We start from the raw sequence: 23882 nt of genomic DNA on the forward strand, positions 1-23882 counted from the left end.
AAGATCAAATCTGCTATACACAAGAGACTCATTTTAGATCCAAAGACACAAATAGATTGTAAGTGAAAGGACAGAAAAATATACTCCATGCAAATTGTGACCAAAAGAGAGCTGAGGTGACTAAACTAAATATCAGACAAAATAGACTTTAAGTAAAAACTGTTAAGAGACAAAGAAGCACAATGTACACTGATAAAAGGGTTGATTCATCAAAAACACAAAACAATTATAAGGATATATACACCAAACAGAGTTCCAGAATACATGAGGCAAGTATTAATAAAACTGAAGGGAGAAATAGTTCCACAATAGAGACTTGTGGAGACTTCAGTACACCACTTTCAATCATGGATAGAACATCTATGGGAATGAAGATAGAAATCAATAAAAGAAGTAAAACTGAAAAATTCACAAATATGTAGAAATTAAACAACACACTCATACAACCAACGGTTGAAGAAATCACAAGAGAAACTAGAAAATATCTGAGATTAATGAAAAAAAAAAAAACCCAACATACCAAAGTGTAGGGAATATAGCAAAAGCAATGCACAGGGAAATTTATAGCTGTAAATACCTACATTAAAAAGAAAGATCTCAAATCAATAACCTAACTTTACATCTTGAGGGACTAGAAAAAGAAGAAAAGCTAAGACCAAAGCTAGCAAAAGAAAGGAAATAATAAAGAATAGAATGGAGATAAATTAAACAGACAATAGAAAAACAATAGAATCAATGAAGCCAAAAGTCAGTTATTGGAAAACTGGCAACGCGTTAAGTGCTGACAAAAAAAAAAAAAAACCTATAAAGATCCTTATGCAATATAAATAGTACACAGTAGGTAACTAATAATAAGTGCTTAGTAAACACGTTTCTCTCAAAATGCTAGAGGAACCTAGCAGTGGGGGAGAGGGGTGGGGGGGGAATGAATCCTCCTTGAAGAGATCTGGGCAGTCCTAGTGAAGGAGGTGAAATTCAAGCTGGGCTTTGAGAAATGAGTGAGACTTTCTAATGCAGAGCATAATGTGTGTGCGGTGGGGGAGATAGGCAGTAGGCCAGGGTAGTGAAATGAGTTAAGAATCTAGAAGTGTAGGTTGAAGCTTTGGCTAAGATCCTTGAATGCCAGCTTCATACTACAGTACTGGGGAACCACTGAAGATGTTAGAGAAAAAGGACATAAGGAGATGAGACTAGCATCAAAAAATAAATGTTAAATATATTTTTCTGTTCCAATGGACCAACATAACTCCAAATATTTTGTAAATGTATTAATTCATTTTACCAGCTCTAATGGCTTAAAACTTAATGACTTCTCATTGTTCTTAGAAAAAAGACCCAAACCTTTATAATAAGCTGCAAGATCCGTATAGTTTGGTCTCCACCTTCCGCTCCCACCATGCTCACTGCCCTTGCTCTCCATGCTGCTGTCACACTGGCCTAAGTTCCCCTTCCACCACAAGGTTTTTTATCTGCTGTCCATCTACTGGACAGCTGTCCCCCTCCTCTATGCCTAGTTCAATCCTCTTCCTTAAGACTACACTTTAAACAATCCTTCCTGAGGGAAACTCCCCAATTTCCCATTTATATGCTATCATGGCACTATTTCTCTGTCATGGCATTTAGCACTGAATACATTTAGGTGTGATCTTTGATGAACATATCTCCTTTGCTAGGCTGAAGCTCCTTTATTTGAAGGAAGAGAAAGAAAAGTCAGAAAGAACCACTTGGGAGGAATATTACTCATCTATGTCTTTTTTAAAAGTAGGAATTATAATTCATTCCATCTTCTGCTGTTTTAAGCCTCTTAGAGCTTGTCCAAACTCACATGGCTTGTCAGGATTCAAACCAAGGCTTGTTGGGTTTTTTGTTTTGTTTTCAAAGCAAGCACATGTTTTCAGTTACAGTGTATACATAAGCAAGGAAGAGAGAAAAAGGCAGAGCGAGCCTTCTCACAAGTACAAAATCTACAGTGTTTCTTTTTTCAATATATATATAGGTCGTCAAACCTCACTTACTTAAAGGCTTACAAACCTGCAAGCAGAGGCAGAAGACTTTTTTCACTATCCTTTCTTGGAAAGTCCTTGCTTATATGGTGCTTTTTTACTACACTTCCTCTTATCAGGAGCTTGTGACACATAATTAAACTCAAACTGAATTGAGCACCTCTGTTTGAGGCACGTAAGGCTGGTGAAAAGATAGTGTTATAGACAAACGCCAAGCTCCTCTGTCCTTCCAAAGGCTTCTGTCCTTCCTCTGTCCTTCTGTGTGAAGGCAAGTAAGGCTCGCAAAAAGATCATGTTATAGACCAACACCAAGTTCCTCTGTCCTTCCAAAGGCCAGTCCTGTGTCTGGTGGCACACACTCCTCTAGAGAAAGCAGCAACTTGTGTGACTTGGCACGATACCTATTAGCGCATAATTTGTGAGTTTTGGTACATCATTTTTCTCCGAGCCCTCAGTTTTCTATTTATAGAGGAGTGGTATAAATACTAGACTTAAAAAAATACAGCTCGTAACTCTGTGCCTGGCATTTTTTTGAGATGAATCCGCTTTTTAAAAAATGCCTGACATTTTTACATAAACTATTTCATTTAGTCTTCACAATAATCCTATGGGGTCAGAAACATTCACTTTGTATTATGGTGAATGTGACTTCCTCAAGTTCATATGACCAATAAACAGAGGAGCCTGGGACTCAAATACAGACCACCTGACCACTATTTCCTTTGCACTATCCCAGGTGCTACTGAGGTCTCCTAGCCCAGCAGGCTATTGACAGAACCTCACAAAGAAATGTATTTAAAGGCATTTTCAACTATAAAGCTCTGTACAGTTTTAAGGATGTTAAGCAATTTGTTACATTAGAGGAAGAACGAGAACCTGATTAAGATTTTAAGGGTGATGAATTATTTTCCAGAAAACAGCTTACTTTTCTCTTAAGAATAGTAATATTTCTGTACTTCAAAAGCTCTCAATTTAAATAATAAAATAGAAAATAATTCAATTGAGAAATTGGCAAAGGACATTTCTCCATAGATGTATGAACAGCCAATAAGCACATGAAAAAAATGCTCATCATTAGCCATCAGGGAAATGTAAATCAGAACCACAATGAGGTACCACTTCATACACTAGCATGGCTATAATTAAAAAGGAAAATTATAGCAAGTGTTGGTTAAGATGCAGAGAAATTGGAACTCTCCTACACTGCTGGCAAGGATGTAAAATGTGTAGTCACTGTGGAAAAGAGTTTGGCAGTTCCTCACATTGTTAAAAATACTTACCATATGACCCAGCAATTGCACTCCTAGATATTTACCCAAGAGAATTGAAGATGTATGTAAAACTTGTACACAAATGTTCGTAACAACATTATTCATAAGAGCGCAAAAGTGGAAACAACCCAAATGCCCATCAACTGATGAATGGATAAAATGTGGTATATCCACACAATGGACTATTACTGAGCCATAAAAAGTAAGGGAGCACTGATACATGCTACAACATGAACCTTGAAAACACTATACTAAGTGAAAGAAGCCAGTCACAAAAGACCACATATTGTATGATTCCATTTATATGAAATGTCCAGAATAGGCAAATCCAGAGACAGCAATTAGTTTAGCGGATGCCTAGGGCTAGGGTGGTGGTGGTTTCAGGGGTACAGGGTTTCTTTTGGGGTTATGCAAATGTTCTAAAATTGACTGTTGTGATGACTGTGATGACTGAATATACTAAAAAACCACTGAACTGTATACTTTAAATGGGTGAATTGTATGACATGTGAATTAATCTCAATAAAGCTATTTTTTTTAAGTTCTCTACGTTCACCATAAACTGCATCTGCAGTACGAAGTATTTATCAATGTTTACTTTAAACCAAATGGATTTTTCTTACCACTGTCTTTAACAGTTAGGGTTTATTAATTTTGTAGCATTTGCATTGTAATCTCTGAATATCTTTCACGTGGATGACTTAAATTTACATTTAACTTATGGACTTAAACTTATGAAATACTAATAGATCTAATGCTAAGACTTTCAATAAAAGTATGCCTGGAGATCCATGTATGGCATCACCACCCATCTACTTAATCAAGAAATCTAAGAGCCACTCTTGTTACCTCTTTCCTTTAGCCTTCGTATCCATTTCATCAGCAGGTAACCTTGTTTATCAACTCCATTAGGGTAGGATTTTCTGTTTATTCACTACGGTATATTCCTGGTGCTTAGAATGGCACCTGGCACACAGAAGATGCTTAATTAATATTTGTCGAATAAACTGAAATTCATGCTTTCCTTGAAATTAACAACTTTAAAAGAAAAAGATTATATCCCTCATACTTTATAGTTTGTTAAAATATATACTAATTTTTAAAAATGAAGACTATGGAAATTTCATTTGCCATTTCAGTTGCTGAAACATATTAAGGCTAAATTCTCAAAGGGACACAGGTATGCTATGGTGTCAGAATATGTAGAAGTAGAACATAATGACTTTATTCAAGTTTGCTCTTGTTACCTGATGCATGAATATTTAAAAGATATTTTATAAAAACTTACAGCTGTAAGTAATGGATTGACCATAACAGAGGGCTTAACCTGGAATACATGGATAGGCTTAGGGGCCCATGAACCCCTAAAAATGTATGCAAAACCTAACATGTATATTGGCATGTGTATCTTTTTGGTGAGAGAGTTCATAGTATAATTAGATTTTCAAAGAAGTCTATGACCCAAGAGGTTAAAAAAAATTACTTAACTAGAAACGGTCACAAAGTCTTTTCAACGTGAATTTGTACAACAAAATAATAACCAACAGCTCCATCTATGGGTATAAGTCCTTATCACGTAGTAGAAATAATGACAACTACCAGAGATCAGTGCATCTTGTGAATGCTTGTGTTTAAATCTTCAGTGTCACTTCAGTGGGAATTTATTAACTACAGGATCACAGTTTTTTTTCCAGATATAGATGTAAAAATTCGGAGACCACTGATGAATTCTACTTACAGTACTTCAGCACCAAAAAATTGGGCAGTTATGCTGATATATGTATGTACAGTTCAACATTTGTCAGTCTTAAAATGCTTATTTATAGTGAAATCCATATAAAACCGTTAAAAATTTTTCTATTTACATTTTTAAAAAATGAAAAGTATAGTTTCCTTTGCCACAACTTGTCAAAACTGACTCTTACCCTCCCACCCTCTTACCCCTCACTCTACTTGTGACAGACAGTGATCACAAGACCCAAACATATTGCTTTAACAAATCGTGTCCTAAAAAGGTAGAATGTTTAAAACCATTACATTTAGAACTGTAAATGAACTTTTTATACATTTCAAAGGGGGGTAAACAAAATTATGTAAAAGTTATTTTCAAAGTCTCAGTCCAACATGAATGTGCAATTTCAATGTTAAGATAGCATCATATGAATAATCTGTTTTCCTGAACATAACTGAACATTTCCTTTGGATCAGAAAATGTTTCTTTTCCTCTGTTTCACAATGAAACATTTTCTCATTAAGTTTTCTTAAAGGAGAAGGGGGAGGTTTGGAGATGGAAAAGGTAGGCAATCCCGGCGTACAGGAAATTTGTCAGAAGGAATATGGCCTGCTTTGAAATGTTTACATTTAAATAAATAGAAGGCAAGTGTGCTGCCTAGAGCACAAAGGAACAACAACACAATAAATTAGCATACAATTGGTGAGAATGTACAAGCCACCCAAAAAGTATTTCCCACGGGTTAGGGACCTGATTTCTACCATCTAACAAGGTTTCTTTAATGCCAGTATTAAAGAACTAGTTATTTTATAAAATATGAACTGAGCAGATGTAAAATGTTAACCAATTCAGCACTTGCAGGGATTTGCAAAAACATACAAGATTTAAAAAAAAAACTGTTACTGACACACTGTTTCAAAATACAAACTATTCACATTCTCCTTTTTTGATGGTGTTTTGCTCAGTAGAAACCAGCTGAGGAACATTCACAGGAAAAGTCTCTTTCTACTGCAAGACAAACTTTTCCATTAGCCATGGTCCAACAGAGAAAGAATATCATGTCTCATGTCACTGTAGATGTGCATCTTTTTCTTTTTTCAGAAAGAAGTACATTCCCCTGTGAGTTTTATCTTGTTTTAAAATGCTACTCCTGCAGCAATCCTTGTTCAAACACTGCTGTTTCAGGGTCCACAGTCTAAGCATGGGCAAAGTGCTCTCTTTAGACATCAAAATACAAGGGCTTCCCTGGACACTTGGTAACCAAGTAGGTTTTAAAGTGCACTCCTGTGTCCAAAACACTAGGACCGTTCAGCAGAACTCTGAGAGGGACTGGGTTCGGTTCCCTCTTCTGTGCTACTGTCTATGTCCTGCTCCATTGCCGTCTCATCGTCATCCAACTGCTGACTGGTGAAGTTGTTTAGCTCAAGGAGCCCGCTGGGCTCTACTACCACATTGGAGCTGGAGTGGCAAGGAATAGCATACTGGGGAATGGCCTGAAAGAGAAGACACAGGAGAGCTTTACGGTTTAAAAAAAAAAAAAAAAAAGGTGACAGAAGGATTTCCTCAACAACAATAAGGAAGGAAAAAAGGAAACTGACATTAATTGGACAACTACTAGATGCCAGGCACTGTGCTAGATGCTTAATATTATTCCCATTTTACAAATGAGGAAACTAAGATAGTAAGCGACGTAATCAAGGTCACACAGTTGGTCAGTGTTAATGCCAGGATGCCATGATTCAAACCCAAGTCCTCTACAACTCAAAGTGATCTTTCTACTCCTTAATGGTGCCTCTTCTAACAAAGGAGGCTGAAGTCTGGGCCTAATTCAAGAGACAGACTTTGAAGGACATTTTTATTTGGTCATTAAGCATATTTTAAATGTAAATGTAATGAGATTTTGCTTATTATTATCTGTAAGATAAATGATTAATCTGTTGATACCACAATATATTTTAAGCCCTTTGGTAGTTCAAAGGGGAAGTTATTTGTTTGGGTCACATAGTAACAATCTTTATTGAAAATAAGACTAGGGAGGACAAAACTGTCTTTTGAACAATAAAAATACCAATAGATAAACACCTATTAGGCCATATTGCCTTGTCAGATTCTTTTTTCTCAACTTTATTATATACCTTCTTAAAAGGTATATCAGTTCATATCATACCCCTACTTAAAACTCTACAATTAGTTTCCTATTGTACTTGCTATGAAATCAAAAGCCTTACCATGGATGGCTCCAGCCTTATGCCAAACTCACTGGTACCATAGGGTGTTTGCACTAGTTCTTCCCTTCTTCCTGGAATACTCCTCCTCCAAATCCTTACATGGCTGGTTCCATCTTGTCATCTGCATCTTAGCTCAAATGGTTAGAATAAAAGGCTTTGAAAAGCCTTTCTTCTATGAAAGGAAACCAGAGTACTGGCTCGATCCCACCCCCCACTCCTATTATGTTCTGTTACATTTTCTTCATTACATTTATCATCTCTTTGTTTTCTTCTCACCCTTAGAATGTAAGATCCAAGACAGTATGGACCAGAGCACAGAACTCGACTATCTTTTTCAGTGTTAGATGCCCATAACTTTAAACAGGGCCCAGCACACATTAGATGCTCAATAAATACTTTCCAAATGAATAATGTATCTTTAACATAAAAACCCCAGAGCAAAGCTGAATATCAGCACTTTGAAAATATACCTAACCAAAATAACCATCTACTGAGGGAAGATGCAAATTTAAGTTGAATACTATCAAGAAAATAGTGTAAGATGCCTAGGCATTGATTCTAGGGTGCTGAAGTTTTTTTGTTTTTCCTCCCTCACCCTCCTGCCCCTGCTCCATATAGCTAATCATTGTGAAAAAGTCTCAGGTAGGGTCAGAATTTTAGTTCAGCTCTGGCTCTGACTTGCTGTGGACCTCTGAAAAAGTCACTTCACTTCCTTGAGCTTTGGTTAATCTTGTGTAAAATAAGATAATTAGAGAAGATATGCTCTAAAGGTCATTGCAGTCCTAAAATTCTATCAATTCCATATATATAGACTCCTTCAGAACAGAAGATACATTCCTTTTGTTTACTCCTCTATCCTCACAACTAGCACAGTGCCTGGAAGACAGAGGTTAAATAATACATGTGGAATGAATGAATGAATGAATAAATGAAATACAGATTATCTGTCTACAAAGCGTTTAATATTAAACATGCTGAATTTTTACAGAATAGTTTTTAAGGAATCAAAGAACTTCTGCAGACTTCCTTCACTCATGTCAATAGGTTCTTTACTAAATCAGTAAAAATCAATACTTTGGGTCAAAGCTAAGCATAACTAGTGAGACCTGAAAATGTTCTAACAGTATATTAGTGATGATTATAATAACAGGAGCTATCCTTATTGAGTATTACTCTATATCAGACACTTAACCAGCTGCTTTATATACATTTTCTCAATCCTCAAAACAACCCTGTGAGTTAAGTGTTATTGTTTCCATTTCATCACAGGGACAGAGGTTAACTCTGTTGCTCCAAGCCACAATGTGGTTAAGGAGTACAGGTGAGATTCAAATCTAGGCATTTCTGACTCCAGAAGCTTGGTTCTTAATCACTATGCTGCTCTTCCCTCTGGCACAGCAACCCAGCATATGGTACATGCTAAAAGTTAGTTGATATTCTTGTAGAGAACCCACTCATTAGCTATCATCCTTGATACATGAAGCAAATTACATTTTCACCCCTTTTCACAAAGTACAGAAAATAATTTCTAAATAAGTTATTCAAAATTATTTTCAATTTAGTGAGCATACCAATTTAAATTCCCAGGAGCCACAGTAAATTTTAGTAAAAATAGTAATAGCTACCATTTATTGGGCAATCACTACAAGCCAGGTACTGTGCTAGGTGCTTCATCTCAATTTTGTGTACTCCTTATGTCAATCGTGTAAAGTAGGCATTCCTTACTCCCATTTTACTGATGAGGAAACGAAGGCACAGTGAGGTTAAGTAGTCTTGCCCAAAGTCACACAGTGAATGGCAAAGCCAGGAAACTTCCTTTTTCACCAAACCTACCTCTGCAGGTGGAAAGAAAACGTAACAAATCCTTTGGTCAAGGATTATTTAGTTCACTAACATTTGTTCTGACAGGAAGGAACAAATTATTTGAATAATTTAATGGCCAGATCTACTTGCATTTAAGCATTTCCCCCATATTAAGTTAAATCATATTTGGATTAATATTGGTCAATTTGCATTCTCTCATGGCTTGGCATCGCAGGAAAGGCAAAATTTACTATAGGAACACCTAAGTCACACAATAGTGAGTCTACGGTAAATACTAGATTATCCACGTTTCAATACATCCAAATTCTCAATTAACTAAAATGTGCTGCTCTGACATCTTCCAAGCAAAAACGATAAATGTCAAGAGAACAACTTGATACCTTGCAAGGAGAGAGGGAAATAAAACACAACTTCTAAAAGCTACTCTGGACCCAGTGTAACTTTTCAGTCTGGATCTGTTATACAAGATGACAGATGAGTTTTAAAATGAAGGGAATGTGAGGCATAGTTAGATCTACTGTCAATGAATAATCCATCATGTTCACTAGCCTGTACTTACCAGGGCAGGACAGTAACCATAATAAGATTTTTCAATAACACAATGATTGAAATAAAAAGCAAAGCTTTACGGTTAATCCCAGGTTAGACATAAAATTAAATTACTAAGAAACATTCTCTTACAACATGTTTCTCCGGACATTTCAGTTAATTAAGGTTTTATTGTCCTGAAAACCATAAATTTGGATCAAGAACTGTGTTTCTGCAAGGAAAGGGTCCCTGAAACTAACTTGAAACAGGAGTACAATCCAGTTATATCCCAGAAGTACAAACTACTTATATTCTTTGGGCAAAGACTGGGGAGCCCAAAGTTTGACCTGGGAAGTTGCTGATCTTGTAGGTTGACTTGTTGAGTCAACACTGGCAAGTGTGGCTTGCATCTATGAATCAAGCAGACACATGGGCCCAGGGCCCTTGACTGCCTCTAAGGTGTGCTGTTGTGACAATATCTATCAATTTTCTAGGACTCTGTTTCAGAAAATAAGTATAAATTTGTAAATTTGTAACAGGTAGTAAACCAAGTTTGTCATATGCCATCTCAAAGATAAATCTCTTTCCCATTTTGGCTTGACTTTTCCTGTGACATCCCAAAACACACCAAACCCACAACCCCCAATATGCTCAAGATTTCTGGTGTTCCTTCCGATTCTTACCTGGATGATAATTTCTGCTGGGCTCTCTTCAGCTTTCTTTTGGACTACATTCTGAATACGCATGAACTGGCCTGTCGTAGGCACTCCTGGTGCATCGATTTTCCTTGTCGTTAGGGGAGGGCCAACAGCAGATGGACTTGAACAGGACTCTCTACATTTCTGTTGCTGGGGAGTGGAATTCGCCATCCCTGCCATCACCACATGGGTGGAGGGTAATGATCCTGCTTCACCAGTGAGCATACTAGTGGCAAGAGCCTTCTTTGGGGGATCCACTACCATATGCTCTACATTTGTATCAATCTGAGCTTCCATCAAAGACATTTTCAAAATGTCTGACACTGCTGTCTTCTCAGAGGCCTGAATGGGAGATATGCTTGTAACTGGTGATGTCAACTTAGGCACAGAACTGCCACCAGTTATCTTTGTAACTGTGGGAGGCTGGCGCCCCTCAAAAGTTATCTTTGTAACAGAGGATCCTTGGGTTATAACTGGCTGCTCCACCTGAAAACAAATTGGGGTTGTGTGTGTTATAGCTACATATCTTTGAGAAAACCTATCAAACACCCCAGACAATATGGCAAAAGAAACATTCGTGCGGTATACTAGGAAGATATTTTGAAGCTTGGTGTTTTAAGAAGAGGGCTGATGGGAAAGTATCTGATTACTTGTCAGAAACCTAGTAAAAGAGGAGGGGTCAAAAGAACCTTTGTTCAGCCAGCCAAGGTTCATAACAGTAAAGGAAAAAAAAGTCACAGCAGCCTTGTTTTCCTTTGGGATTTACATCCCCACACAGTACACCTTCAACCGATCTCAAATTATTTCATATAATCTTCAGCTTTTTAAAATAAAAAGTAGGATTTTTTTCAATCTTCTGCTTCAAAATACATTTATACAAACATATTCTATATATATGTATTTATAATACACACATACATCACTTCAAAGCCACTGATTTTCCATAATATAATTTTTTTTCAATATTCACAGATAATTCCTCCAAAATCTAGAAGATAAATCTAGAAGATAAATTTATTAACCAAATCGTGATGATGTAAAACTACAAAGGAAGATGGTCAATGAAGCTCCTAAAAAGACTATATTTTACTTAGCATTATTGCCACAGAAATAGAGTTTACAGGCATGGAAATAAATATTTTATACCTAAAAATTAAAAATAATTTAGGGATATCGCTTCTAGGCACTGTTGATCAATGCTGAAGTTATTTCATTAAAAACTGCCTGGAAAATCAAGTTCTGAGCGCTATGCTTTTTTTTCTTCCTATATTAACGCGTGCATTTCTTCCCTAATGTCAACCTTCTGATGGGGTAAAGTAATACCAGTGTAATGAGGCTTTTGAGTTTCCTCTTGCCAGGAGAATGCACTGCTAATCACGATAGGGCCGTGATGTTCTCATTTTTTCCGTGAACAGAGAAGTTTAACTTTGCATGCTATCAATATTCCGTTACCTGGCTTGCCGGCTGTTTCTCTGACGAGGCTGGGAGCGGCATTTGGCTCTGGGGGGTTTGGGGCTGCACGTAGATTTTTGGTTGGTTCGGAGCCTGCTGCAGTTTGGGGAGCTGCTGCGTGGTTTTCACTGCAAGCACCTGTACTACAGTTTGTGGGGGCTGTGCCATTAAGGTAGGAAGCTGCCTGTCTTTGGCCACCATGGGATGCTGTGTGTGCTGTACATCTGGCTTGGGCTGTGCTTGTTCTTGCTGGAGAGGGGTGAGTTTTTGATGCCTGATGGAAAGCTGGGGCATTTGCGGGAGTTTGTGCTGGAGCTGGTCTGCCTGCAGGTGGATGGTCTGCTTCTGTTTAGTCTGGAAGCACTGCAGAGTTTTCACTTGCAGCTGAGTCTGTTCCAGCTGTGGCTGGCTAAGTTTCTGCTGTTTAGCTGACTGTGACTGAGTCAGGGCAGATCGATAAAACAGACCTGTCTGAGGGTCTAAAGTGTCCATCTCTTCAACCTCGCCCTCCTCAGTTCCAAGTTCCTCGCTGTGTTTGGTAAAAGCAGTGTGACTGCTTAATGCCTAAGTAAAAAAGGCACAAAGTAAGAATGAAATAAGAAAAACACCTATATTGCTACATTTTCCTCAAATTGGAAAAGACTTGATTACAAGAATCATTCAAAAAAATTTCAGAAGGGAGAACCTAAAAAGACCAAAAAACCTCAAGGTTTCTAATCCTAAAGGGGGCCTTAGATTGAGACTCTTATAATTTCAACTCTTAGTACTTCAACATTAAGTACTGCAAAAACTGGCCAACTCACTGCAATAAGCAAAGTCCTAGAGGGCCCAGAACTTATAGGTAAGAGAAATAAGGATGCCCTGCAAGCACAGCACGACACAGAAAAAGAAAAGGCTCCCTGGCTCAGGACACAGCTCTCCAGCCTGGTCATCAGAGCTCTTCACCTGTCCAAAGGAAGAACGCAGCAACCCAGGAGTGAGGCAGCCAGAGAAAAGCCAAGGTTCAGAGAAGCCCACTTTGGCCGTGTGCCCATCCATCCAGCACGGTCCAGAAGGTAGGCGTTATCTGAAGGTCGTGCCCATCCCAGTCCCCACAGAGGGCCTCTTAGCCCTGAGTGGAGACGGTTTGTCAGGCTTCATACCAAGGTCTGCATGAACTGCTCGCTGCCCCAGCCCTCCTCGCTCTTTGCTTGGGTTCTAGGCCCACCAGGCAATGGCTCCCCAGAGACCTGGCTCCCAGGAGGGAAGGAGACCAGGGAGGGGACAAGAGTGTTCCTATCAGTAGAAAGGGAGATGGCCTGGTGTCAGTTATAATAGTGTTGGGAGGAGGCAGTGACATGGTTAGGGTCAGCTGTCCGACCTCTCTGGGTGTCTTGAGGAAGGTCAATGTCAGGACAGCCAGACGAGGGCCAGACTCCAGGCTGAGAGCGGACACCCAGCAAAACCTCTGGCCATCTGGCTTCCCTCAGTGACAGAAGATCCACCCCAACCCCATCCTTCCCACTGCCTTGTCAAAGGCTACACATCTACTCTAAATTTTAAAACTTTGAGATTCAACTGAAACCCTGCCCTATCTCATAATGACCTTACGCATATAGGTTTTTAATTCAACAATTTCTTCACTGACTTTCCAGTAGTTTGCCTGTAATTAGGGTCAACCTCTACCAGCTGAGTAATGATAATTTATGTGGCTACTAATAATAAGTCATGCTTAAATCTGATATTTATGATATAACTTTATAATAGAGGCAGGATGCTTTGGGTTTAAATCCTGGCTCTGCCACCCAGAATAGGTCATTTAATTTCTATGAGCATGAGTTTCCTCATTTGTAAGAGAGATAATTCACCCACCTTGCAGGATCATACCAAGAATTAAACAAGTTAAAGTATTTAAAGCTCAAAGCACAGTATCTGGCACAAAATCAATGTCATCAATATATTTTTTCCTTTTCCCCATTACCCTTGGTACCAGATTTTCTGTTTCATACTAATTCATTCTCCTTCCTGTGAGTCTCTTCCTCAATTGATCACATACAGTAAAAGAAGTAAAATATTCAATAAATATGTTAAAAAATGAAAGAAGTCAAATATTTATTTACCTACTTAATGTTTCCATAAGGATTCATTATAAAAGCAAAGAGTAAAACAAATGAAAAACCCAGCAACAGCAACAAACAGCTAAACAAGCCAAATTCTGTTTCATCTGAAAATCTTACCTCAGTGATAAATCCTTCCATAACAATAAAATACATAGAAACAGTGACCAATTCTGATGTCATAGATTCATCTAGATAGCCTCACCCTTTTGAAATGTTAAGAGTTCACAGAAGATCCAAGAATACTATTTCTTAATTACTTTCTGGTGTTAAGACTCTCAGCTCATTTCCCTTACTCACTCCTCACAGATGAAAGAACTATATACAAACACTCCTCAACTCAGTTATTTCCCCTCTTATAAAAGGAGATGAAACTAAACCTTATTTTAGAAAGGAGGCAGTTACAGAAGGTAGGAGGAAAAAGAAGAGATACAACCTGCTGCATGATGTGGGTGATTGCTCCAGGGGAAGATGCTGGGATGGACTTCACCACCACCGAAGTCTGTGTTGCGGTCTGTGACTGAGCCACGTGTTGGAGGAGGGTCCGCTGAGGCTGGGAGGGCTGCTGGGGCTGGGAGCGATGGCTGACTGAAAATAGAGAAGGTGATATTTCTCCAGAAATCACCACAGCATCTGTAACCAGCAGTCATTTGAAACAAACGTCTGTGAGATTGCATCACAGAGAGAAAGTGTGGCACTAGGAGGCAGAAGACCAGAGTCTGCCCACTTATGAGCTGTGTGACTCTGAAAAAGTCACTTAGCTTCTCTGAGACTCTGTGTCCTCATCTGTAAAACGGGAATAACAGAGCTATTAGAAGGATGAGATGAGAAATGTATGTAGAAGCACTGTGAAAACTATTATCACAAAGGAGGAACAAATCCCTTAAAGTTATATCCTCTTGTGAGTTGTACTCTTTCCCCAGTGACCTTTACCCCACTAAGGTAACAAAACAACAATCAGTTTCTGCAATCAAATCCCAGACTAATATCTTTAAGGACAGTGAGACAGTACAAGTTCTTTAATCTCTTGGTCCCTGTTCCAGATGCAATACAAAAACCAGAAGCATTCACTCCTTTATATATAAAGTGACACTGTCTCATATCCTAAAGATGTAAGAGGTCAAGGTGATACTGCAGAAAGAGAACTGGACCAAGAGTCACAACTGGATTCTGTCCCGCTCTGCCACCAACCAGCTATGTGAATTTGAAGAGGTCACTTAAACTCTGTTATTAACCTCTAAAATTTAGAGGTTTTATTTGTGTTTGTTTTATTTTTGTTTTTTTTATTGGGATAAAAACTTATTTTTTAGAAGAGGACCAAATGAAGTAATGAATTGAAAATGGTCCTTAAATTGTTAAGTACTAAAATATAAAGTTAACAAAATAACAGAAAAGTCAGTGTTCTTTCTTTCATCTATTCAAATTTAGCTCATCTGACACAAATGAGTGAGAGTATAGTTTAGGAAACAACCCCACCTCTTAGTCTCTTGCTACAAGGTCCCATGGAGTAAACTATACATTTATATTTACATTTATATATAGATGTAAAACTATACATCTACGTTGATGCCAAACTACCATTTTTAATCAGCCTCAATTTCAACTTTTTTTTTCTTTTTTAAATGTATTTATTTTTGGCTGCATTGGGTCCTGGTTGCTGTATGCAGGCTTTCTCTAGTTGTGACGAGCGGGGGCTACTCTGTTGAAGTGCATGGGCTTCTCATTGCAATGGCTTCTCTTGTTATGGAGCATGGGCTCTAGGCGCGCAGGCTTCAGTAGTTGTGGCGTGCGGGCTCAGTAGTTCTGGCACACGGCCTTAGTTGCTCCACGACGTGGGATCTTCCTGGTCCAGGGCTCGAACCCGTGTCCCCTGCATTGGCAGGTGGATTCTCAACCACTGTGCCACCAGGGAAGTCTTCTCAATTTCAACTTTTTAAACAGTATAAACAATTATCACTTCTTATTCTACAGACCTTTAAAAATGCTTATGGTCACTAGGAAACCAACTTTTTGAATCAGGAACAGATTAAAACAAATCTGTAAAATTAGCTAAGGATTTTGAGAATATCAAAACTCTCTCAATAATCCGTGGTTCTAATTCTCATATATCTTGATCTACAATTTCAAGTAGTAGTGGTTCCATACTTAAAAAAGTCATAGTGGAGTGACCAAGGGTAAGATGAACACTACAAAAATCAGTGTAAAAGTGCCATTTATGTGTTATAGTACAGAACTTTAAAACTAGACAGTGAAATATAAACAAGCTTTATTTTTATAACATATTCTATCTAAATTCACAAATGCAGTTTTTCTATTGTTGCTATACATATGCCTACATGTGATATGAGGTTATAGGTAGCACCAGCAGTATTCTTTTATAAATGTACTACAATATCTTACTGTATTTCACAATATGCTTTATATGTACATTTTAAATTATATGTGTTAATAAAATCTTTCATATGTGTTCAATCAAACTGAAAAAAAGGTTTATATTAAAATAAGTATTGAATCATTTATAATATAACTGAAAAAGAGAAAAAACAAATCATACTAATAATATTAAAATTAAGCAAGCAAATTAATGAAGTTTTTTACTGACATAAGCATCATCAGAAATGAATGACATTTGAAAAATAAATAGTACATAAATATAATTTCTGATGAAATGATCAGATTATATGGCACATTTCTGTTGCCCACACTAATCTTCATAATTATTACATTAAATTTATTAAGAAATGAAATGGATTTAATAGATGATCAGCTAAAAACATTTAAAAATAATCCTCATTCAAGATACTATAAATCTCTTCATAGTAATTCCCCAGAGTGCAGAAAAGTTAGAGAAAAATAATATCCACTGCAGGATGATACAAGAGGCCAGGGCCAGGAAGCTGGCTTTGAAGTCAAAGAAAAAACTCAGTGAGGCTGAGGATATGATGGGAGGAGATTATGGAAGGGAGGTCACAGAGTGCATATTTGGAAAACAGCTGAAGTGACCTTAACTGGGCCATGTAAACACCATAAAACAGTCACTTATTTCTTTAAACAACTCATTTTTCCAATGTCAAACTGCTCATTTCTGAGAAAGAATCCTAGTATTCTGCAAAAGAAAAGTCTCTCTCCCTTTCACTGAGTAGAGCTTACCTTTCCTCTACCAGATCAGAGTAGAGCGCATCCATTTAAGTGGTTCCCCCTCAAACAATCATATTTTACCTTAGGTTATACTACAAATGGATGCACACCACTTACCTAGAAGGGGAAAAGCAACCTCTGTCCCCTCATCAGTGCGTTCTGAAAAGGATAAGTAAGGGAAGAAATCATAGGTCTTTTCATCTATTTACTGTTTGATAATCTAGTCTATCCCCAGAGGTTATTATTGATTTCCCCAACATACTATGCTCTGCTTTTTGCTAAATAGCTCTAAAGAAAGATACTAGATGGCTTTCCATAATCTTTAATTGGATTTTCCCTTTAGGCAATTTTAACCCATTAATCTTAACAATATCTCCTAAAATGATCCCAAAGAATTCCTTTTCCACTTTGTTATTTACATCCTTCAAATATTTGTAACTTTATGTTCTTTTTTAATCACTGCTAAAGAAAACGTAAGACAGGTGTTCTTTACATACTGCCTCATAAATTATCTCTCCTAACCCCTAATTATTCACATTACTACTCTCTGAACTATTTCAAATCTCAAGGTAATGAAGTGTCCAAAACAGAAAGCAGTATTCCAGGTGTGGTCTCACCAGAATATGAAAGAATCTATTAACCTTCCTGCTCCACTTCTCTACATATGCCATCCAAAAACCTCATTAGTGTTTTGCTGCCAGACCACATTTTAAACAAATACCTAATGTGCTTTCCACCAGAACTCCTAAATATTTACAGGGATTTAAAATTTTCTACATTTTTTTCTTTATATTTTAAAAAATTAAAAAAAATTTTTTTCTTTACATTTAAAAAAAGAAAGAGGCTTTTATACCTTATTTCTCCCTTGACCCACCGCCCCTTCCCCAAAACTAAAAAATCCAGATGCATATTATTCTTATATAAAAGATATTCTATCCTCTCACTGCAACTATTGCCTTATGTTCACAGATGTTATTTATGGCCAACTTGCAGTTTTATATTACTAGCAAACTTTCTAACAACCTATTGATTTTTTCCCCCTAGTCATTAAAGACAGGGTAAATCCCAAGGACAATGTGAATTTGCTCTCAGAGAAAACTGGAAGAGATCTAGAAATATAAAAAATATACTCTCCCCAAAACAACCATCTCATGAAATCCAGAAATGTAGCTCTCCTACCTTAATACTGCTTTTTAAGAGGACACCTACCAGTAGTGATGTATTCAGCAACTAGTTCGGACTCTACCACAGCAATTGATGGACTCTCAGGAGAATGTCTCTTTTCCTGGGTCATCTGAATAGGCACTGCCATTTGACTCAAGTCAATAGTGGGTTGTCTTGGTTTAGATTCCAATTTTTCCTTTACTGTATAAAAAAGTCAGGGGAAAAATTAACTTTTATTACAAACAAGTACTAAAACCAGAGTTGTTCTTGGGAATAATGAACAAGACCTCTGGGGTGCCACATGGGCAGTAACTAAGGAGTCAGTGAATTGAAAACAAAAAAGCCGACTGCTATGTATGGCTGTAGAGTGCACAACTTGTGCAACCATACCCAGTAGCCTAGCAAGAACTCATATGTAATCAGACTAAAATCCGCCCCTATTATCACTAGGCCAAACAATTGCATCTGTTTCCCCTGTACATATTCCCCTTAGAACATTTCCTTTACCCTTCTTCAAGGCAGTACCTGGTATTGTGGAGTTCACCAACCTGAAAACAAAGGGTGAGTAAGCAGTACACAGCATGATTTGCTCTAGGGCACACCTGCCCAGAAGAGCACAACACAGTGAATAGTGACCAGTTTAATTTGATCTATTAAAAATTCAAGATAATCTCCAAAGAAATGTTACAATATTTTTAGTGACTCTTAAAGAATAAAAATTTTCAGTGTCAGGAAAATATGGCCTCTCTGTTCCTGCAAAAATGTCAATGGAATGGTCTGGAGTCAAGAATGGTTTCCATGGATAGAATAACTTTCTATATTATCACTTTTTCTACAAAATCATTTGGTTTCTACCCTCTATAAGGCTTTAATGGAAATAGCTGAGTATGTAAAAGATAAGGAGCTGAGGAAATGCCTAAAGCCAAAAATAACACCAATAGAAAGATTAACCAAAGACTTACAATAAAAGCTAGTATTCTTTGGGTAGTGTAGAGTGGATGTTACAAACAAATAGTAACCACTAATTAAGTACACTGCATGATCATTCAGATTATTCTCACCAAGCATATAATGTAACAAAATCAAGATAATCATTTAAACAAAGAAAGCAAAACAAAACCAAAGGAATACAAAAGTCACTCCACTAATAGAGAGGACATTGAACTAGGAATCAAAAGACATGGACTCTCACTCTGCCACTAACCAACTGGGTAACCTCTCTAGGTCTCGGTTTATTTATCCATAATGAAAGGGTTGGATGAGATCATCGCTAAGGTCCCTTAAATACTCTGACAATATTTGACCTATTATAATAAAAAAGTCAGTGTAACTAACACAGTTTTGCCTAGAGTTTATCAAAGATATTTAGTAACTAGAAATACTGATTGGATCTTGTTAAATAAGAATAGCTTTGCATGGAAGCTCAAGTTGTTAAATTACACAAAGAAGTATGAAGATAAAAAAACAAATTAGAATGCTAGCAAGGCCATTAATGGTGTTTTAGGACCACAAAACTGCCCCATCAATATCAAGGAGGATGGCAGGGGCCCTCCAATCTGCCTCCTACTATTCTGGAATGGAACTGGCAACTGTACTGCATTTATCTCCGTGCTTAGAACTGACAGACCTACTCCTTTCTGGTGACAAAAGGCAACAGGATTGTCCATTTTAAGCAGGAGACAGAGAAGAAAGAGCTCTGCCATTTTTTTCTTCTTTCTACTGATTATAGTCTGTCTATCCTTCAGTACTCCTGTGAACATCTTAATGAACTGACAAGTAAACAGACTGCACCAATGATTATAGACAAGTCCAGAGGGGGGAAATGTGCTCAAATAATAACAAAGAAAATATAACAGTAGTAATATTTTAGCACAACCCATCTCTAGAGAAAACATGCTTCATTCAATTGAGCATGTGAATTCATACCTGTTGTCTGTTGGAGTTCTAACAGAGCTTTGATTGTTGAAGTAGCTGATTGTGATTCACTGGATACATCCTGATAAATTATGGTGGGGCTAGTCTCCATTGCAATCTCATGTTCTGACCAATCCTGACGCCGGGAAGCAATTACATGAACTACAGGCTGGGAATCTGTTTTATATTAGTTAAAAAAAAAAAACCCTATAAACAAAGTTTCTCTTAAAAAAAAACAATTTGTTTTTTTTTTAATCTTTGTTTTACTATAAACTTCATGCTTTATCTTCCCAAGAAGACTGTAAGCCCCCAGAGGGCATAATGTCTTTCATGTCTGTATTCACTTATTCATTCATTCACTGATTCAACAGACTAGGCACCTATGTGCCTGAGTCAACATTTGGCACTGAGGATATAAAGGAGCTCACAGAAAAATCAAAGGATGCTCAAGAAGCACACAATCTGGTTGGAGAGACAGACATGTAAAGAGACAAATTACAATTCAATGTTATAATTGCTATAATAAATAGGTGTGCGTTTGTGTGGGTGGGTGCATGTTTGTGTACAGTAAGAACAAAACGCTGTATGAGTCTTGTTTTCCCCAGTGCACCTAAAAATGTGTTCTGTATTATAACCTGAGCATTCAGTGAACACTTATGGGATGGCTGAGTTACTGAAAGGAAATCCTGTCCATGACAACAAGAATGGATAAATGATCTAGAAGTAGCATGATATGACACGTATAACATTTGGAGTTCAAAGGCTTACGTTACAGTCCTAGCTCTACCAATTATCAGCAAGTTAATTCTCTGGGTCTTAGTATCATTATTTCTAAAATGGCAACACTAAAATTACCTCTCTACCTCACAGGATTTCTAAGGATATAATGAAATGACGTACATAAAAGAGCTTTATAAACTATGAAGGACAATAGAAGTGTTTTATTTTGTTGTTGTTGTTCTGGTTGTGGGTTGAAAAGTTCTAAGCCTTTTAGTTAGTTTCCAAATAAATTATAGCCCTAACTCAAGGCGTATTATATTCATGCTATATAAGTATGCATGTAAATACTAAATACACATCAAATCAAACAACAAATTATTTATTGAGTTTTCCATCTACAGAATAAGTAGGTTGTATTAGACTACTGTTAAGTTCCTAAACTCCTTGGTCCAAGATACCACACAGGAAATTATACAGGCTATAAAAGCATGACTCTTACTCCCAAGTTTAGATTATAATGGAGGAGACATAAAATAAAGATACACATATAGCTTTGTATTTTGGGATAAAGTAAAATGATTAGGGCAAATAGGGCAACTATACAGAAAGAAAAAGACTATTGTGAATTGGAATGGTCAATGAAAGCATCACAGAAAAGAATTCATGCAGCCCTAAAACCGAGAATAAACAACTTAAGTTCAACCTTCTATGAACTTTGTATTTTCGAAAACCACAAAGTTGTCCAAAAAGGTAAAGCGGGGGGGGGGGGGGAATGACTCTTAAAAAAACAAAAACAAAAAAACTGTCTTCCTAAAGAAAACAAAATCAATATACAAAATATCTGGAATTTTAATTTACCATTAACAAATTGTATTTCCGCTCCCCACCCTAGCCTCTAAACACTAGGTAGAATATATGCCACACCAGGGATGTATAATTTCCATTAAACTTTCAAAAAAAATCTAGATGACTGAAGAACAATATCCTGTAGTAATATCAAATGCCACATGAGGCATATAACAGTTTTTCTTTACTCATTCTAAGTTGATATATAGAATTTAAACTTAAGAGAACTGATTATATTAGGGAATCATTAGTTTTATATAAACTAAGTTCTCAATTTTAAGAATTTCTCATGATGCTATAAGTACCCCTGGCTAGGTAAGAGGACCTATAGGCAAAGAATGACTTTGCAACCCAACTCTGTAAAATACACACACTGAATACCCAGAAGAAAGCAAAAACTGCACCGGTAGAGAGATAAGGTAGAATAAGACTGGAAAAGGAGAACAAATTTCCACATGGGACCACCTGTCAGAGACATCACCCCACATAACATCATCCCATAGGGACTGGGGAGATTGGTCTTTCTCTTTCTGCCCATACTCAGAAAGTGTAGCTGACCAAACAAAGCACCAATGCAGCAACCCCAAATGCTGTGACACAGAATGAGGGTGTGAACCTAAATGTGAAAAACATTCCTTGAGTGATTTTCCTCTCTACTTTTGGCTTATGCTTAGACTAGATAAATCTACTGCCTACCAAGTCTGATGCTGGGGTCAGAGTGCAATGACTGAGACACCAGGAGCCTGATCTAACAGTTCCATTTGATTATGCAGTGTGCATCCATCTAGACTTTCCTATGTCTCTTGAGGATGATGGCCTACTGAGCCTCAGATATCTTTCCCCACAGGTCATTTAACAAATATTTATTGGGCATCTACTACATGTTAGGTACTAGAGATAAACACTGTATTGCTATATTCAAAGGCAGATTCAGGCATCTCTATGGAAGAATGTCTCCTATGTCTTTATAATAAAAAGCCTATATCACATTTGCAAAGAATCATAAGATCTCTCAGCTAGAAAAGACAATCTGAAAGTATACTATCATCAATGATAGTATGATCATTGATAGATGATGATATCACCAACTATCATCAAGTAATACTATCATCAATCCTATGCTAAAATCTTCAAAATATCCCTAACAATCTAGGAATCCCACACCACAGAACTCACTGTTTTCTAAGACACTTTCTTTCCATCTTTGCACTGTTAGGACAATTAGAAAATTTTCTTTATAATAGAGTGGAAACAGGTCTTCTGATTGCTACTCAATGGTTCTAGTTCTGTCCATGTACCTACCAAAGACCAATTCTTTTCCCTCTTCCATGTCACAGTCCTCAAGATAACTGACAACAGTTCCGTGTCCCCCACAACCCCACCCAATTTTCATCTTCTCTTCTCCATGATAAATGTCCTTTCTCCACCTACCATTCTTCATATAAAATGATTCCCAGATGCCTTATGCATCTAAACTATCTCTTCTAAACTAAACCCAACCCAAGATGTCTATATCCCTTCCATGATGTAATAGGTACCTTCCCTCTGAAGTACTGTCATAAAGCCCAAGGTCTTCACAGTATTTAACTGCTTATACAGCTTTGCCCCACATGTTCCAGAGAACATTAATTCCTCAAGATGTTCTGCAAAAGGGACTTCCCTGGTGGCGCAGTGGTTAAGAATCTGCCTGCCGATGCAGGGGACACGGGTTCGAGCCCTGGTCTGGGAAGATCCCACATGCCGCAGAGCAACTAAGCCCCTGCGCCACAACTACTGACCCTGTGCTCTAGAGCCCACGAGCCACAACTACTGAGCCCGCATGCCTACAGCCCGTACTCCGCCACAAGAAAAGCCACTACGATGAGAAGCGTGCGCACCACAATGAAGAGTAGCTCCCATTCATCGCAACTAGAGAAAGCCCGTGAGCAGCAACAGACCCAACACAGCCAAAAGTAAAAAAATAAATTTTTTTTAAAAAGATGTTCTGCAAAAGAAGGGTTCCATGGTCAAAAAAGTTGGGGGCATTTTACATTATATCCTTCATCTTTCACAACATATATTAGCATATAATGGCTCTGAAAAGTTCTGCAATAAGTATGTTTTGCTTAACCTCAATTTATTCCTCACTCTCACCATGACCTACCAAGATCATGAAGCTTCTGGAAAAACCATCCTAGAAACCAAGTTGTGGCCTACTTAAAGCAATGTCTTTACAGGATGCATTTTTATATTTGCCTCATGCCATGTTCCATCTTAAATCCTTACCCT

General features: G+C 37.5%; 1 protein-coding gene across 9 annotated transcripts in view; it reads right to left on the minus strand.

The window, feature by feature from the left end:
- Positions 1-3558: 3558 nt before the first annotated feature.
- Positions 3559-23882, minus strand: part of EMSY (EMSY transcriptional repressor, BRCA2 interacting) — an 82598-nt gene continuing 62274 nt past the window's right edge. For 5 of the 9 annotated variants that reach the window (XM_032640470.1, XM_032640468.1, XM_032640472.1 and 2 more), the window contains 7 exons: positions 20061-20225; positions 18180-18335; positions 17088-17129; positions 14269-14420; positions 11737-12300; positions 10270-10770; positions 3559-6499 (listed from right to left, as the gene is read on the minus strand). In XM_032640470.1, coding sequence (XP_032496361.1) covers positions 6305-6499; positions 10270-10770; positions 11737-12300; positions 14269-14420; positions 17088-17129; positions 18180-18335; positions 20061-20225 — 1775 coding nt within the window. In that variant the 3' untranslated portion in view covers positions 3559-6304. The remainder of the gene's footprint in view (positions 6500-10269; positions 10771-11736; positions 12301-14268; positions 14421-17087; positions 17130-18179; positions 18336-20060; positions 20226-23882) is intronic. The other 4 variants (XM_032640471.1, XM_032640477.1, XM_032640473.1 and 1 more) reach the window with 3 other exon arrangements.

This window comes from Phocoena sinus, chromosome 8, assembly GCF_008692025.1.
Source record: "Phocoena sinus isolate mPhoSin1 chromosome 8, mPhoSin1.pri, whole genome shotgun sequence".
Classification (NCBI taxonomy): Eukaryota; Metazoa; Chordata; class Mammalia; order Artiodactyla; family Phocoenidae; genus Phocoena; species Phocoena sinus.